Raw genomic sequence first — 17533 nt, forward strand, 5'->3', positions numbered from 1 at the left:
CATTATCTCCGTGAATTATGCCCAACATATTAAATTACAGAAATGTATATTCATACATTCAGGTAGATTGAGTTGCCATAATGCTAAATGAAGGTAATGCAACGAGCTGACCATAGGAAAGAAGGATTAAAAATATTGTTTTCTAAAACACAAGCTTTTGTTCCCAATGATCCAAACGCTTCTGAAGTCTGTGCTTAAGATAATGCCCAACTATTGTAGGTAAAAAATGGAACAAATGGGAAGCAAACCTCCCTGGATTTCTCTGTTGGCTTTGGAAGTTGGGATACCATTCATCTGTTACTGCTTAGCACTTAGCAATAACAATGGCACTTAGACTTACATATGTTTCGTAGTGCTTTACAGCCCTCTCTAAGTGGTTTACAGAGTCAGCAAATTGCCTCCAACAATCTGGATTCTCATTTTAACAACCTTGGAAGGTTGGAAGACTGAGTCGATCTTGAGCCGGTCAGGATCGAACTCCTGGCAGTGGGCAGAGTTATCCTGCAATACTGCATTTTAACCACTGCACCACTATAGCTCTTAGGTGAAGCCTATTTGGTTTCTTTCCTTGCATCTCTATCACACCCAATCTTGTTGCCTATTAATACAATACAGAGATTGTAGCCCCTTGTGCGCTATGCTTCAGAAGAGAGAGGCCAATTCCAAGTTTCTGATATGCCAGTGAAGGTGTAAGTATCTTCAAGGCTTCGAGCAACCATTTTACTCGAAGTCCTGCCACCCAGCTATCCCCAGTTTAAACATTTCAACCCATATTTTACCCTGTCCATTCTGCTACCTACATATGGTCTGCCGGCTGTACTTTTTGCAAATGTGATGGAAATCATACAACCGAAAACATTAAGACAGTGAAGGAGAACACTCATTGAATAAACATGTGGATACATTACATAATTTATTTGGAGTCAGACATGTACTAGAAGAACAGAAGCTAGGGAAAAGAAACTTCATTGGTCATGATGTTCTTAACTCAAAGAGTTAAGACTTGACTTATAAGACTTGACTTATAAAATCCATGGGATAAATTTGAGACTTGGATTTCAAATTCTGGCAACTAGGCAGTAACAAGAGCTGTACATGAGTGTATTATCTACAGCTAGAAATGGCTGTATGGCACCTTATTCATTGTATTTATGAAAGTATATATTGTAACATAGTTTTGATTGATTATTTTGCAGTTCAGCGGCACTGATTATGGCTGAATTTCTTTTTCTATTTCAGTTTCAGAAAAATAAATATGATCTTCAAGCAACCAAGAATAAATTAGTGGAAGCTGCCAATTATGTAGATAAAGTAAGATCAGATATATATGTTTTAGAGGAAAACCTTTTATCTTTTTAAATAACAAATCAGGAAAAGCTGATTATTTAACTGCCTGTTCTGTGTAATTCCCCACACTTTCTAAAAAAGAAAAACAGAAAATAATGGATAAAAGAAAAAAAATTGCAGTAAAGATAAGGTTGTGGGAGAATTGCCTTTTAATTTAATTATTCTATTTCTTTAAAAATACAATTACAAAACAATTAATATTTATCTTCTAAAAGGATATATTCTTTGAAAAGGAAAAGGAAAATTAAAGAGGAAATAAGAAATAAGAAAAAAGGAATATGCAACTATAGGAAGGAAAAAGTTTCATTAGAAAATTCATGTATTTTTATATATCATGCAGCCAAATTTTAAGATAATATATAATCAATCTTTCCATGCTATCAATGGAATGTTGCTTTATAAAGAGAAAATGATTACATATCTCTAATCCTAGGTGGTAAATCCAAAATAACTCTGAAATAATGATTTTCCTTTCTACCCCTCATCCATGATCTTATATCAAAATTCCAGAATCTGCAATCATGAATAATTATGGATTTAACTGTAGATTCCAAAATTTTGGTATACAGTTTGAGGTCATCTTCACATCTTTAAACAATGATCTTTATAATAGTTTATTAATGGGAACATTAATAGAATCTTATCATAACGTCATAAGAGCTGAGAGCAAGTTTGGTGGAGTAGTTAAAGCATCAAGTTAGAAACCAGGAGACTGTGAGTTCTAGTGCCATCTTGGGGTGCAAAAGCAAGTGGGTGACTTTGGGCCAGATACTCTTTCAGCCCATGGAAGAAAGCAATGGCAAACTATTTCTGTCAAACCTTGTCAAGAAAACTTCAGAGACCTGTCTAGGCATTCTCCAAGAATTGGACACAATTGAGCAGAAGATTTTTTTAAAAAAACACAGGAGTAACTGTTCTCTAATATGTATGACACTTCTGTCATAACACAGTTAGTAAGCAACTCTTTGTAGACATTATGTGAGGAGCTTAATAGCTAAACAAAAGAAATAGTTTATCTCATTTTAAGATATACCAATATGGTTGATATTTTTAAAACCCTTTCTCATTGATTCAATGGTATAGGATATCTTGACTAATATGGACCTTAGTAATATGAATTTTTCTATTTCACTTTCTCCCAGTGATATTGAAAATGTGATAATGCTGTTGAATGAAAGAATACCACTGATGGTGGGTGGGTGCTTTTGGAGCAGAGAAGTGGTACAGGTAGCTTCTGTCCTTCACAATATATTTTCTGTTTGGAGACCAATCCCAGAAACCTGAAAACTGCAAAGAACTCAATTCAGCAGGAGTTCTTTGAAACATCATGATATTGTCAATACCATGCATATCAAACTAAACTTTGTCACAGTGGCGTCACGTGATGTATTGGGACTTTTCCACCTTTTGCTAAACCGGGCATGGGCATGGCCAGCACGTGATGCATCTGGCCCACAGGCCAGGAGTTTGACAGCTCTGGTCTATACCATGGGTATCAAACGTGCCACATCACATTGCCATCATGTGATGTTTCATGACATTTTTCCCATTTGTGGAGCATCCGGCCTGCGGGCTACCAGTTTGACACCCCTGATCCATACGGACATTTACTTCTCAGGGAGAAGAAATAAGAAAGAATCTGTCACAAAACCTTCTTGGAAAGGTAGCTCATATTAGAACAGTTTCATTAAGGCAAAGCCTGTTGATTAAGTAAAATTCTTCAACTTTTAGTTCTACAGGTCGTTAAACATACGGATTGCTTTGGTTGGACTTGAAGTCTGGAATGACTACAATAAGTGTGACATCTCTGAGAACCCACATTCAACGCTTTGGTCATTTCTTGCTTGGCGGCGCAGATTACTAATAAATAAAAAGCACGACAATGCCCAATTGATTACGTAAGTTGTTGATTTTGAAACAGTAAGACTCCTCCCAGATGTCAATTACAGCAAGGATAAGTAACCTTGGACCAAATCTGGCCTGCTCGGCTAGATCAGATCATTTTTTACTGATTTAAATGGAAGAAGGGTGAGGCTTTCTCATAAGTCTCTCTTCTTAAGTTCCTCCCTGTGAGATCATCTATCGTACTTTGTATGGTATGCAAAGTTAGATCTGATCCAGTTCCTTGCTATTGTCTCAGGAGAATGTAGTGCAAGCGGTCATATTTGGCTACATAAAATGGTCTCCTTTCAAAGTATTTGTCCATGCATAGATGGACAAATTTTATTCACAATTTCGTTCTCTCTCTTATAATATGGTACAGTGGGATGTCCTTCCATGGTACTACTATTGGCTTGGCCCCTCTGATGGCCATGTGTTCGGCTTATCAGTCTGGAGGAGTAAATATGGTAAGTTACACTTGATAAATAAATTCTTGCTTTGTTCAAAATAGTTTGAAATAAATAGGAACAAACCCAAAAAGATGAGATGTTAAGATGAGATCTTAAGGCTGTTTTTTTTCCCCTTCATCAGAGAGGTGGCATTTCAGGGTCCAGTTCCTTTAATGGACATTAGCGCCATGGTTTGCTTTGAAAACCTGGATTGTTTCATTATGGGGAAGGGAGGGAAAATTAATTTTTTTTCAGAAGGGTTTGGGGGAGAGAGTAATGTTTTGCTGATAGATTTGTCCACAAAGGGGATCAAAATAACTGGAAGGGGCACTTTGCGTGTTTCTGCTATTTCCCGCCCAAATTGCTTTGTACAGGCTTTACCTTCAATCAAATAACACATGCTCACTCAATAAAACTTGCTAGGAGTAGCTTTGGAACCTTCAAAAGCAAAAGTACTGCTTTATGGTACATAGTTAACATAAGGAATATGATACTAAACTACCACAAAACAAATTATGGCCACTATTTTAAATTGCTTTAAAATAGGATTAAATACATTAGTGGAATTTGAATCTTTCAGCTGATAACTCTTCATGTTCACAAGATGTATACATCTGAATATTAATTCCTGGGAGGACAAACAGTGCTTCTCTCATGTAGTCACTATAACAAGCCAATTATTTGATAGAATGATCCAGCAAGGAGGCCCTTAATGTTTTTTAAGAATGTAATCCTTAAAAAAGTTACATTCGCTTATTCAGGTAGTCCTCGACTTGCAACCATTCATTTAATGACCATTCAGCGGCACTGAAAAACGATTTATGACCACTTCTCACACTTGCAAACATTACAGCATCCCCACAATCACGTGATCATACTTTGAGCGCATGGCAACTGGCATGTATTAAAATGGACAAGATTGGGCTATGATCTTAATGCACTCTCCTTGGCTGAATGAGCCAGGAGTGGGAAATATACCATAGAATTATAATATTAAGTAATCTTAATTCTGTGCTTGGACAGGATCACTCTGAAAATGCCATTGGAGTTGCTGCCACTATGGCCCATGAAATGGGCCACAACTTTGGTATGAGTCATGATTCAGTTGGCTGCTGCTCTGCCAGTCCCAGAGACGGAGGATGTATTATGGCTGCTGCAACAGGGTAAGTTGTTTATGCATGTGTACAAAAAACTCACAGTAATAGCAATAGCAGTAGCATTTAGACTTACGGTATATACCACTTCACAGTGCTTCACAGCCCTCTCTAAGTGGTTTACAGAGTCAGCAACTTGCCCCCAACAATCTGGGTCCTCATTTTACCCACCTCAGAAGAATGGAAGGCTGAGTCAATCTTGATCCTGGTGAGATTCAAACTGCTAAATTGCAGGCAGCTGGCAGTCAGCAGAAGTAGCCTGCAGTACTGCATTCTAACCACTGCGCCACCATGGCTCTGAAATTTATTTATTTTATTTTGTCATATCAGTATATATAGGCATTAACATGAAATGAAATAGCTATATAATATATAAGCATATATATGAGCATAAGTATGTAATAACTATATTAATTGGATATAATGAAAAGAAACAATAGGACAGGAACGGTAGGCACTTTTGTGCTCTTATGCACGCCCCTTACAGTCCTCTTAGGAATGGAGTAAGGTCAATAGTAGATAGTTTTTGGTAAAAGATTTTGGAATTTTGAGAAGAGACCACAGAGTCAGGTAGTGTGTTCCAAGTGTTAATGACTCTGTTACAGAAATCATATTTTCTGCAATCAAGTTTGAAGTGGTTAATATTAAGTTTAAATCTATTGTTTGCTCTTGTATTGTTGCGATTGAAGCTGAAATAGTTTTCAACAGGAAGGACATTGCAATAGATGATTCTATGAGTTAAGCACAGGTCCTGTCGGAGGCGGCGGAGTTCTAAGTTTTCTAAACCTAGGATTTCAAGTCTGGTGGCATAAGGTATTTTGTTGTTTTCAGAGGAGTGGAGAACTCTTCTTGTAAAATATTTCTGGACACATTCAGTTGTGTTGATGTCAGAAATGTGGTATGGGCTCCAGACAGGCGCACTGTATTCAAGAATTGGTTTAGCAAATGTTTTATATGCTCTGGTTAGTAGTGTAGTGTTTTTGGAAAAGAAACTACGCAAGATTAGGTTTACAACTCTTAGAGCCTTTTTTGCGATGTAGTTACAGTGGGCTTTGGCACTTAGATCATTTGATATTAAAACTCCAAGGTCTTTAACAGGGTGAGGGTCATCTGTAAGGTAATGTCCATCAAGCTTGTACTTAGTGTTTGGGTTCTTTTTTCCAATATGTAAGACAGCATTTGCTGGTTGAGATTTGGACTTGCCAAGTTTTAGACCATTCGGATACAAAGTCAAGGTCTTTTTGAAGGGTAGCTGTATTGTTGGTGGTGTTAAATAGTTTGACATCGTCAGCAAAGAGAACACAATTACTTGTGATATGGTCACAGAGATCATTAATGTATAATATGAAGAGTGTTGGTCCAAGAACGCTGCCTTGGGGAACGCCACTCTTGATAGGAACAGGATTTGACAGGAATATTGCCTATTTTGACCACTTGTTGTCTGTGAAATGAAATGAAATGTTTTACTTAAATTAAGGCCTTCACAAGGAAAGGGGCTTTATCTGAATTACTTTTTTTGGCTATGGCTGATACATACAGTATGTAACCGATTCAGGGCATCCATAAACAAGATCAAAATAGGCAAAATGGACAATAGTGTCACAAGGCAAGAAAGGTCCCTTTCTTATGTACACATGTTCAAAAGTCGGGGCTTATATTGTAACATCACAAGTGTTTAGTATTGTATTTAAATAATGTTATAATTCAGTATTATACAGTAATGTCACACTGTACCCTTTTTTCATTGTTTTAATAGAATTTATTACTAAAAGTCAGCATTAATTTTATTTTTTCAGCTGTTTTGTATATAAAGAATTGAGCAAAACACTATTAACATTTAGAGGGTATCAGTTCAAAACCAAATTCCTTCTTTGACCCAAAGAGGTATGCACTGCTTGTTTTCACTTTTATAGGCACTTGGTCCAAATGTATCTGGTTCTTCAGGAACCAAACATTTTAGTTACCCTTCCAAAGGCAATTCTTTACAACTAGGAAAACAATCACAGCAGCTGGCAAGTTAGAATTTATCATTTGAAGTTATGGCCCTTGTTCTAGATGATCAGGGTCATAATTGTCATTCAGCCAACATCAACTTTCCAGCAAAGTGGACCAATTTTTTTACTCTTTCCTTCCTTACCCTCCAGTAGTAGTCCTACTTTTAGTGAACTAAGTCAAGTGAGTCACCAAGGTTACAATAATATTTATTAAAGGAACAAGTAGAGCTTGCAGGCTGGGGACTATTGTTAGATTTTTCTGCAGGCTCAACAGAAAAATGAAGTTTTGACTTTGAGATTTGAGGATTAGATTTAATTTGACTACAGAAATATTGTGGATTATCAAATAGCGCTAGTCCTCGATTTAAAGCCACAATTGAGCCCAACATTTCTGATGCTAAGCAGGACAGTTGTTAAGTGTCATTGGGGACATTAAGACATTGGGGATACTGCAATGGTTGTCACAAGTCATTTTTTTGGTGCCATTGTAGCTTTGAACGGTCAATAAATTGTTGTAAATTGAGAACTACCTGTATATGGCTATGATTTATTTACGGTTAATAAGCTTCTATGTTTTAGATTAAAGTTAAACTAAGAATATTTTTTTTTAATATTGGTTGTTAATACTTTAAAGTTTTACTTAAACTTAGAGGTTGCTGTATTATATAATTGTCTCTATATTGAAAAAAGTCAAACATCATTTTTATATGTTATTTTATGTATTTTTGGTCACTTTTTAACTTTTCCGTTCTATTTCTCTTTTTTCCTTTTCCCATTTATGTTAGTATGTATTTTATTGGGTTTTTTAAAAAAAAAGTAATAAAAGCCTTACTGTCGAACTTTTCAGAGGTACTAATGCTTGAATAATAACACTCAGTTTAAGATTTCTCCTTGGGTGTTTTACAGGGCACCCTTCCCCAGAGTCTTCAACGAATGCAATAGAAAAGAGCTGCAACGATATCTGCAATCTGGTGGTGGGATGTGTCTTTACAATATGCCAGATACAAGGACCTTATATGGAGGACAGAGGTGTGGAAATGGGTATCTGGAAGAAGGGGAAGAATGTGATTGTGGAGAAGTGGAGGTAATTCCTTTTGGTTGGTTTCATAGATTTTTCAGAGTCAATTGGGAATTAGTATTTAGGTATTCCTTAAGAAATAATGAGAAATATGTTCTTTTAATTATCGTTTCTATTATTGCCTCAACCAAATATTTTTTCTGGTTTGAAAGCTTCTGTTTATTATAAAAATGTGGTTTCCTGTAACTTAATGAACATGGGGACCACACCTCCTCGTTTCCTCTTATTTCTAGAGCTTAGACATTAAAAATTAAGGATTCAGATAAAACAGCAGCGAGCCAGTATTGATGCAATTGTCTGAGAAACTTAAGAGCAGATTCCATCGTTTGAGAAACTCAGAGTTGATGTTTTGGGGTTTTAATCTCAATTTATTTGAGAATTGAAGCATTTGAGTCCCAGATGTGACATGTTTAAGAAGCAACTTTGAAGCTTCTTGGATATTGTTACGCTTGGCATGAAAAGTAAAAGCGTATCTAGCTACAATCTTACAAGCCACCCAGAAAGACAGCCAAATGCTTTCCAATGTTTTCAGATATAGAACATCTGTTCTGTAAGTGCAGCACGTGTCATTTCTGTTATTTCTTCTGCAGGAATGTCATAATCCTTGTTGCAACGCTGGTAATTGCACTCTGAAGCAGGGCGCTGAGTGTGCTCATGGAACTTGCTGTCACAAATGCAAGGTGGGATTATACCTTCCTTTTACCTGTGCCTTTCAATTCCTGTTTAGTTTCTTAATTCTAATACGCATAATAAAGGCTTGAATTCTCATTTGAATCAGCACTTTGATTTGGAAAGATTGTAACCTCAGGACACACACCCTCTTCTGAATCACTGCAACCGGAAGAAAAGCAGGGTTAGGGTTACATGATTGCTTCATCTACTTGTGAGTAATTAAGTGCCAGAGAGGACTGGGTTGGTGGCACAATACCAAACAGGATCCCCTGGGTGTGGGGAAAGCTTCAGGTGGCCAGAGGGTTTGGTCTACCTATCATAACCACCTATCAAGCAGTGTGTCTTAACATGCCAAACTGTGTGTGCATACACACATACACCATTGTCATAACTTAAGGATATGTGTTAAAATGTTTGGGTTTAAATATACAGAATTGCAGAAGTTGTAATCAGGAAATAATTTTAGTTGCATACACTGTTTCTGCATTTATTCTGAGGAAACTCAGTCATTTAAAAAGGGTGTTTGTTTAATTGTGCAATTGTCCAAGGGCCTTGGATTTGGCTATTATATGGCCAATTCTACTTGTTACCAGGAGTTTTATGGCATTGTGCAAAAATTTATAGAGTCAGTTTGATTTAGTGATTAAGGACATGGTCTAGAAACTCGGAGATTATGAATTGTAGTCCTGTCCTAGACGTGAAACCTACCTGGGTATCAGGGAGAGAGAGTCAGTTATTCCCTCTCAGTCCTAGGAAGAAGGTAAGGATGAATAACTTTTGAAAAATGCTAGGAAAACAAATTCATGGCATGCCAATTTTCTGAATTGATACCAGGCATCAAGACTGACTTGAAGACATCAGACAAAGCAGAGAAGCCTAAGCAAAACGGAAGTTTCTTTATTTGTTTTATTCAATTTATATAGTTGCCCATCTCAAGTACGGTACATAACTCTCTGTGGCTCACAACATTAAGAACAATATATAAACACAAATACAAAACAAAATGCATAATAAAACAGATAGCAGCTTGAGAATCATAAAAAGCCCTTAGTATAGCCAGGAAACAGGTGCTGTCATATACACTTAGGACCCTAAGTTTGAATACAGAACCAGGTGTTCAAGGCCCTATGGAAGGCCGGCAGGATTGGGCCAATCTAATCTGTGGAAGGGATCATGTTCCAAGGTCTGCCGCCATTCTTCTTCAGGGCCCCACCAACTGACATTCCTTGGCTGACAGTACCCACAGCAGGCCTCTCCTGCCAGATAGCATAGGATAGATAGAGACAACAAGGTTCTGATTTTCTCACTTTTATATCTTTGGGAAGCCACCCAAAGCAGCTGGTTTGGCTAAAATTAGTCCTACCCTGAGATTAGAACTACAAACGCGAAGCTTGTCTTGCAAAGGAGGTTATTGAACTTCAGCTGGGCCTGAAGTTAAGCCTTCTGTTTGATTGCATTACCAGTCTTTTTTACATGTGGTGTCTGGCAAGACAAAACCTTCATTTAAAGTTTTCTCTGACTCTGTTTCTTACTGATAGTTTTCTGTTGTCTGTTATATTTTACTGAATTTGAGAAATCTGAATTTCTCCACAGATTGAGCTTCATTTCCTGGGTAGGGTGGAGTAGATAAATATGCAGACAAAAGATTCCTCCGTATCACTTTACATTATAGCTTTCTTAGGAAAATGTACTTAAAATAGTCTTGGTATGTTGGGTTTTCCCCCATATGTCTCCTGGAGACCCTGCTCTCATAAATGCATCCCTTGGGTTTGCTTAAAATTGCTGCTCAAGTTGGTCAGACAAAGCCACTCAATATGCAACGTTTGGATTCTTACACACCACTACCATCTGATATTTTGGATTGTTTGTGGTGGCATTCAGAAGCTTAGTCCTTTACATGGTGACAGCTGAATAGAGCTGCCTAGAATACCATCACAGAGCAAAAGTACCTTCCATGCAAATTCAAGCAGCAACCACATCCCCCATTACGGTGAAAAGTATTGGTGATTCTTAAGTGTTGCATGCAAACAGTAGTTCCTTTCCTTTGTTAAGCAAAGGAAGCTCCAGAATCCGCTTTAAAAGCATGATCTGCCTGAAAATAAACAGGGTAGCCTAGTGCTAGCAGAATATTGCCTGTTAAAATGATTGTTTAAAATTTATACAATATATACCAGATGTTCTACTTGCTCTGTGTCCATTAAGCCACTTGCTAACATTTATCAGTTCATCCTGCCAGGAGCTTTTAAGCAATAAATACACTACTTTTTTAAAAAACAAAAAATCAGAAAATGCTGGGAATTGAACATGGAATATTTTCCATCCCAAAGGTGCTTTTTCAGGGGGCAACTGGACTTTCTTGTTTTTCTTTGAAGACATTTCACTTCTCATCCAAGCAGCTTCTTCAGCTCTGACTGGATGGTGGGGAATGGAAAGATTTATATTCCTTGCAGACAGCTGGTCATTTGCATTCTTTTAGAGAGTCGTTGAGGCTACTAGGAGGTTTAACATTTTCTATCCCAACTCTGGTGTCTTCCTCTGTTATGGGTTCTCCTATGGAGTAAAGGTATAAGTGATTTGTAATGAAGCATTACTGAGCAGGAAGACTAGATTAGGATATGGTTTAAGATTGCTTTTGTTTGAAAAAATGTCCTCGGATATTTGACAAAAAGGGATTCTTTTCGTAGCATTGAGACAACAAAAATGTAATTTGGGAGCAATAATGAGGAGTTTGTTCCCTTTAGTGATGCTTCAGGAATTAGGTAGAATGGAAAGGATATTTGCTATACAGAATGAAGAGAACTGAAAGTCAGTTCGGCTTGTCTTCAGAATAAATCTATGATATATACATCTTTAAGCACTTAGATCAGGAGTTGGCAACCTTAAACACTCAGAGAGTCATTTGGACCCGTTTCCCACAGAAAAGAAAACACCAGGAGCCACAAAACCCTTTTGACATCTAAAATGAAAATAACACTGCATACATCACTTTTTAACTTTATGCTATGCATAAAAAAACCTATAGTGTGCTGCGTTTATGAAATCAATGACCTGCTACAGAGAAAACACATTTTTATTTCTGCATGCAACAAAAATATTTTGAACTCCAAAAAAAAAAAAAAAAAGATAGGCCAAAAAGCTCAATAAATCACATGCCAGCGGATGTAACACATTGGCGGTTGTGACGCATATTTTGAGCGACAGGGAGCCACAGCAGAGAGATGAAAGAGCCACATGCAGCTCCAGAGCCGCAGGTTGCAGACTTCTGACCTAGATCAATGCTTAGCCACCTTAACTGAAATGCTAAGTATTCCACACTATCCTGAAATAAATAATTATTTTCCCTTCCTTTAGTTGGTTTCACCTGGAACTCTTTGCCGGGAACAGGAAAGAACATGCGACTTACCGGAATACTGTTCGGGCAAATCACCGTTTTGCCCTGCAAACTTCTATCAGATGGACGGTACCCCATGCGAGGATGGCAGGGCATATTGCTACAATGGCATGTGCCTGACGTACGAGCAGCAATGTTTGCAGCTTTGGGGATATGGTAAGGAGGACCAATCTCTAAGAAAGACAGAGGCCCCTTGCATTCACAGGTGTAAGGAAAAGGAAGGAGAAGATTGTTCTTATTTTTAGTGTATGGAACTATAATTACATCAAGAAAGAAGAATAGAGAAAGGGAAAATGCAGGTGTTCATCCGCAGAGGCTATTGTGATCAGTAAAGGCCAGGCAGCTACTTTTATGTATAATTCTAAGCTTTGCTTTGCTGAATTATGGTTTGTTGGATAACATGTTAAATGGTAACAGTAACAGAGTTGGAAGGGACCTTGGAGGTCATCTAGTCCAACCCCCTGCTCACGCAGGAGACCTGTACTAGGGAGTCGAATTACCGAACTGCCAACCCTTCTGATTGACAAGCTCAGTGTCTTAGCCACTGAGCCACCTAGTCAGGCTGTTGATTGAGTCCATATCACTCTACCCTAATCCTAACACAATTCTTAGAGTGCAATGGCTGGGTTGACACATAACACACTAAATCAGAATGCCTTAGTGTGACCTTGCCAAGTCAAGTCTGGGTTTTTTTTAATTTTATTTTTAAGTTTGAGAATTGATTCAGATTTTCATTCCAAGGGCTAAAAACTTCTTTAAAATGCAGTGTGATATTTCTTAATGGTTTTAATACAAATAATCATAAATATAGATATGTGAGGGTAGAAGTTCGTTCTCTGAGCTTGTGGGTTGGTTTCCGAATGTTTCATTACCAGGCTAGGTAACATCTTCATATATGTTTAAGATATAGTTATAGATAATCATAGTTTATTTGTACATGAATACAGGTAGTCCTCAACTTAAGACCATAATTGAGTTTTGCTTCATTTAATGATTTTTCTTGCTACAGTTGTTAAGCGTATCACTGCAGTTGTTAAATTAGTAAGACAGTTCTTAAGTGAATCTGGCTTTCCCATTGACTTTGCTTGTCAGAAGCTCACAAAAACTGATCACATGACTACAGGACTCTGCAACCAGAGGTGGGTTTCAGCAGGTTCTGACCAGTTCTGGAGAACCGGTAGCAGAAATTTTGAGTAGTTCAGACAACCGGTAGTAAAAATCCTGACTGGCCCTGCTCCCATCTATTCTCTGCCTCCCAAGTCCCAGCTCATTGGGAGGAAATGGAGATTTTGCAGTAACCTTCTCCTGGATTGGGGTGGGAATGGAGATTTTACAGTATCCTTCCCCTGCCATGCCCACCAAGCCATGCCATTCCCACTAAGCCACTCCCACAGAACCGGTAGTAAAAATTTTTGAAACCCACCACTGCCTGCAACCATCATAAATATGAGTCAGCTACCAAGCATCTGAATTTTGATCACATGACCATGAGATGTTACAACGTTCATAAATGTGAAAAATGGTCATAAGTCATTTTTTTCAATGCCACTGTAACTTTAAATAGTCACTAAACGAACTGTTGTATCTCAAGGGCTACCTGTAGTCATGTCTGGTAAACCCCATGCGCATCAGATGAAATAAATTCTAGAGTGGGCTAGGACAGTTTTGCCTGTTCTATAAGCAACTATTTTGTCCTTACTGATGGATTCATACCCAATGCTACGCAGCTGTGTGATACAGTTGGTAAGTTACCTTTCACAAACACCGTACTTTGTGAATCTTTTCCATACAGGAGCAAGGCCAGCCCCTGACCTTTGCTTTGAGAAAGTTAACGCTGCCGGAGATTCCTATGGGAACTGTGGGAAGGATATCAGTGGGAACTACAGGAAGTGCGACACAAGGTAGAAAGACACAAAGCCAACTGTTTTCATGTGAGATAAGTCAGTATCCTCACAAGTTAAAAGACGAGAAAAATGAATTCAACCTACATTGCAAATAGCTGCAAATTCATTGGCCATTTTGTTGGACCAAATGGTCACTTTTGCTTTGCTTATATTAAAATCTTTCAGAACAAGTTCATACCCTGACTTTTCTGGTTGTGGAAAAAGTGAGATTATTTTTCATGACCTCATATCTAGGAAACAGCAGAGAAAGGACTCGTGGGTTGTGTGAATGTATCATCTGAAGTACTTTCCCCAATCCAGATAGGAGCTCCTTACTTCTTCCAGCAGATTTCTCTAAAAAAATCTTTTGAAGCTTAAAGCTTTTCAACAATCCCAGACTGTTTTCATAAGTAACCCCCTTTTTTTAAAAAAAAGAAGAACAGAAAAGCCACCAATACTTTGGTCTCAATATGGATCAGGACCCTTCACACTTGATACTGAAAAGAAAGAGATACAGTGTTCCAAGGTGGGATATCAAAATGCTCTTCAAGCCGTATTCTGTCTTAACAACTATAAGCATGCTCATTTTCTGGCAATTCCATAATCCTTAGATACACAAGGCAAACAAAGGTTTTATTAATGAAAAGAAGAAGTAAAATTGATCTCAGAAAGTAATGGAAAGTCACTGTAAATGTCTGAATACATGTACATAAAACTCTATGTGACACTGGGTTTTTACTTACCCTATTATTGGTAGGGTAATTTTGAGGTCAGTGAACATGAAATAGGATATTCTGCATTTTAAGAAATATACTTTTCAGCACATAACATGGAATGTGACTCACCAGGTCCCTCAAGACTCTTCATTTTATTGGAAGTGAATAATTTTATGGAAGCCTTTATGTTGGGTGTGTGTGAAGCTAAGATCTTAGCCAGAATACTGGGACTCATGAAATATTTCTTTCCAGAAATGCTAAATGTGGCAAGATACAGTGCCAAAGTTCTGCTTCCAAGCCTCTGGAGTCCAATGCTGTTGCAATTGATACAACTATCAAATTAAATGGAAGAGAAATTCATTGTCGTGGTACCCACGTCTATCGAAATGAAGGAGATGAAGGAGATATATTAGACCCAGGACTCGTGATGACAGGAACCAAATGTGGTGACAGTCATGTAAGCACTGGCTGCCTATTGTACATTATTCCACTTTGAAAATACATGTTTGATTTCCCCCAGAATTAATTGCATGCAACAATTTGTTTTAGAGGTTTAATACAACTTTGAAAAAAAAGAGAAAAACCCAAAGGGAATCCTCAAAATCAACAACTTGGAGTAAGAAGGACCTGCTGGGTGTAGTTTCCCTCCCTTGGAGCAGTCTGCTCTTTGGCTAAGATCAATACTGTCAGTCCCTTTACAAGTCTTGAATCTGGATGTATTCACACTCTACGCAACATGTTGGATCCGGCATTACAAATTTATGGAATTTTGGGGACTTAGTTTAGTAACCCTTCATCTTCCCATAACTAACTTCTATTAGTTGGACGATGCTAGCTTTAAGCAGCTGCTGAGAGCAATGGCCTTGCCTATGGGATAATTGCAAGAGTTGGCTTCGCAGAGTTGATGCAGTGGTTTTATACCGCAAACCTGCCTTGTACCCAAATCATTTAATAGCATTATTCTTGTAGTACATACAGGGGTGAAATGCTCCCAGTTCGGACTGGATCGTGTGATCCGGTAGTGATGGGGGTGGGTAGTTTGGAGAACCAGTAGCAAAAATCTCTCCCCCCCCCACCGCTCATGCCTCGCTGTTCCTCTTCTTTGTCCCTGAAGCTCTCGGTGGTGATATAGCTGCAAACGGCCTTAAATGCCTGCCACAGCGCTTCAAAGGGCCGCACTACAGCTGATCAGCGCTATAGGCAGCTAGTAGAACGGTGCCTCTATTTTTAAAGAAGGTAGACCGGTGCCTCCCAAAAAAAGGCAATTGGTAGACCGATGCCTCTATTTTTAAAGAAGGTAGACCGGTGCGCTTCCAAGTTTTGTATACTTTATTATTTTTATTATTTATTATAAATTTATTTATTTATTATTTATTTATTATATTATTATTATTATTATAATTTTTTATTATTATTATTATTATTATTATTATTATTATTATCATTATTATTATTATTATTGGCCATGCCCATTCAGTCACCTGACCACCAAGCCACCAATTAAACCACGCCCACAGAACCAGTAGGGAAAATTTTAAGGGTTCATTCCTGAGTAATACTATATTAAATATTAAAGTAGACACATTCTATAGGATTTTAATACTGCATTGTTTTTAAACATATGTAGGCAAATAATTTTGATTTCATGGACCTCTGACAGGGCCTTTGGGGACTTAGAACCACATTTTAAAAACCACTGCTCTAACATAATTCTGAATATTCGATTTCTCCTACAGGTGTGCTTTGAGGGCCACTGTCAGAATACCTCCTTCTTTGATAGTGGACATTGTGGAACAAAGTGCAATGGCCATGGAGTAAGTGTCTGTCCTTGTATTCCGATACCATGTGACTATATATATTCCTTGCTTTCTTGGCCAGCTCTTACTCTTTTTGTTGGGTTTCAGAAAACTAATAAGCAATCTAGATAGCATCCATGGAGAAAGATGTCCTATCAAAGATATGCCTGGTTGTAGAAAGACTTCCAGTTCAAGTTTATTTGGAGAGCTAGTTTGGTATGGTGGTTAAGAAGTTAGCCTAGAAACCAGGAGACTATGAATTCTAGTCCATCTTAGGCATGAAAGGCAGCTGGATGATCTTGGGCTACTCAGTCTCTTAGCCCAACCTATTTGGGGTGTAGAAAATAGGAGAGAATATATTACAAACATGTATGTCCACTGCTTTGAGTTACTCATAAGATAATAAAGGTGGGTTAAAAATCCAATAAATAAATAAACTCTTCCTCTGGAACAGGGATCAAACATATTGTTTAAAAACAGTTTAATTTGTACATTGACCAAAATATATTTTAGAACAGAAATGCATGTGTCTCCTAGCACCCCATTTGTGCCCTGCCAGCCCCTTGAAATCACGTGGCTAAAATTTGAGAGCAATGTGCCCATTTTTAAGTAAGCAAAACAGAATAGGAATTGATGAGAACAATAAAATAACAAATAAAAATAAGATTTCAATGGCTATAAATGCTTTTGTACTTTTTGTGGAACAAAATGCAAAACATTTTTGTATTTATGATCTATTTTTCTTGGCATATTTTTATAGCAAGTGGTAGCTAAGAGGTGGTTGAACGGTGAGACAGAATACAAAATGTTAGAGTAGGTGTCTGTCATGCAAGATTAAACTGATGCTTCTCTCACAGTTTTTAAAAATCTTTAGGGTTCTCTTCAGAACATAAAGACCGGCTATGAAGTATTATACTGATCTTAAATATCAAATGTTGGAAGGGGCGGCTTTCCTTAAGCTGTGGTTTTACATTTGAGAAGAAGTTATGGCCATTTGTTATGGAGAGAGTATTTATTGGGAGGTTAAAAATAGTGGGAAGTCATCTCTGTTCCTCTTCAGGAATGCACATATAACCCAAAGTGAATTTTGAAAGATGCAAATATACCCTTTGTGGCTTAAGTGTTAAAAATGAAAAGAATGTTCAAACACTGCATTTCTTGGGAGGGATGGT

General features: G+C 37.7%; 1 protein-coding gene across 2 annotated transcripts in view; it reads left to right on the plus strand.

Annotated features, from left to right (window-relative positions):
- Positions 1–17533, plus strand: part of ADAM19 (ADAM metallopeptidase domain 19) — a 77661-nt gene that overhangs the window by 43155 nt on the left and 16973 nt on the right. For both annotated transcript variants that reach the window (XM_058171154.1, XM_058171155.1), the window contains exons 8-17: positions 1240–1311; positions 3079–3245; positions 3611–3695; positions 4701–4840; positions 7732–7909; positions 8494–8583; positions 11927–12122; positions 13759–13867; positions 14818–15022; positions 16302–16379. In XM_058171154.1, the coding sequence (XP_058027137.1) occupies positions 1240–1311; positions 3079–3245; positions 3611–3695; positions 4701–4840; positions 7732–7909; positions 8494–8583; positions 11927–12122; positions 13759–13867; positions 14818–15022; positions 16302–16379 (1320 nt within the window). The remainder of the gene's footprint in view (positions 1–1239; positions 1312–3078; positions 3246–3610; positions 3696–4700; positions 4841–7731; positions 7910–8493; positions 8584–11926; positions 12123–13758; positions 13868–14817; positions 15023–16301; positions 16380–17533) is intronic.

Source organism: Ahaetulla prasina, chromosome 2 (genome assembly GCF_028640845.1).
Source record: "Ahaetulla prasina isolate Xishuangbanna chromosome 2, ASM2864084v1, whole genome shotgun sequence".
In the NCBI taxonomy this organism is placed as follows: Eukaryota; Metazoa; Chordata; class Lepidosauria; order Squamata; family Colubridae; genus Ahaetulla; species Ahaetulla prasina.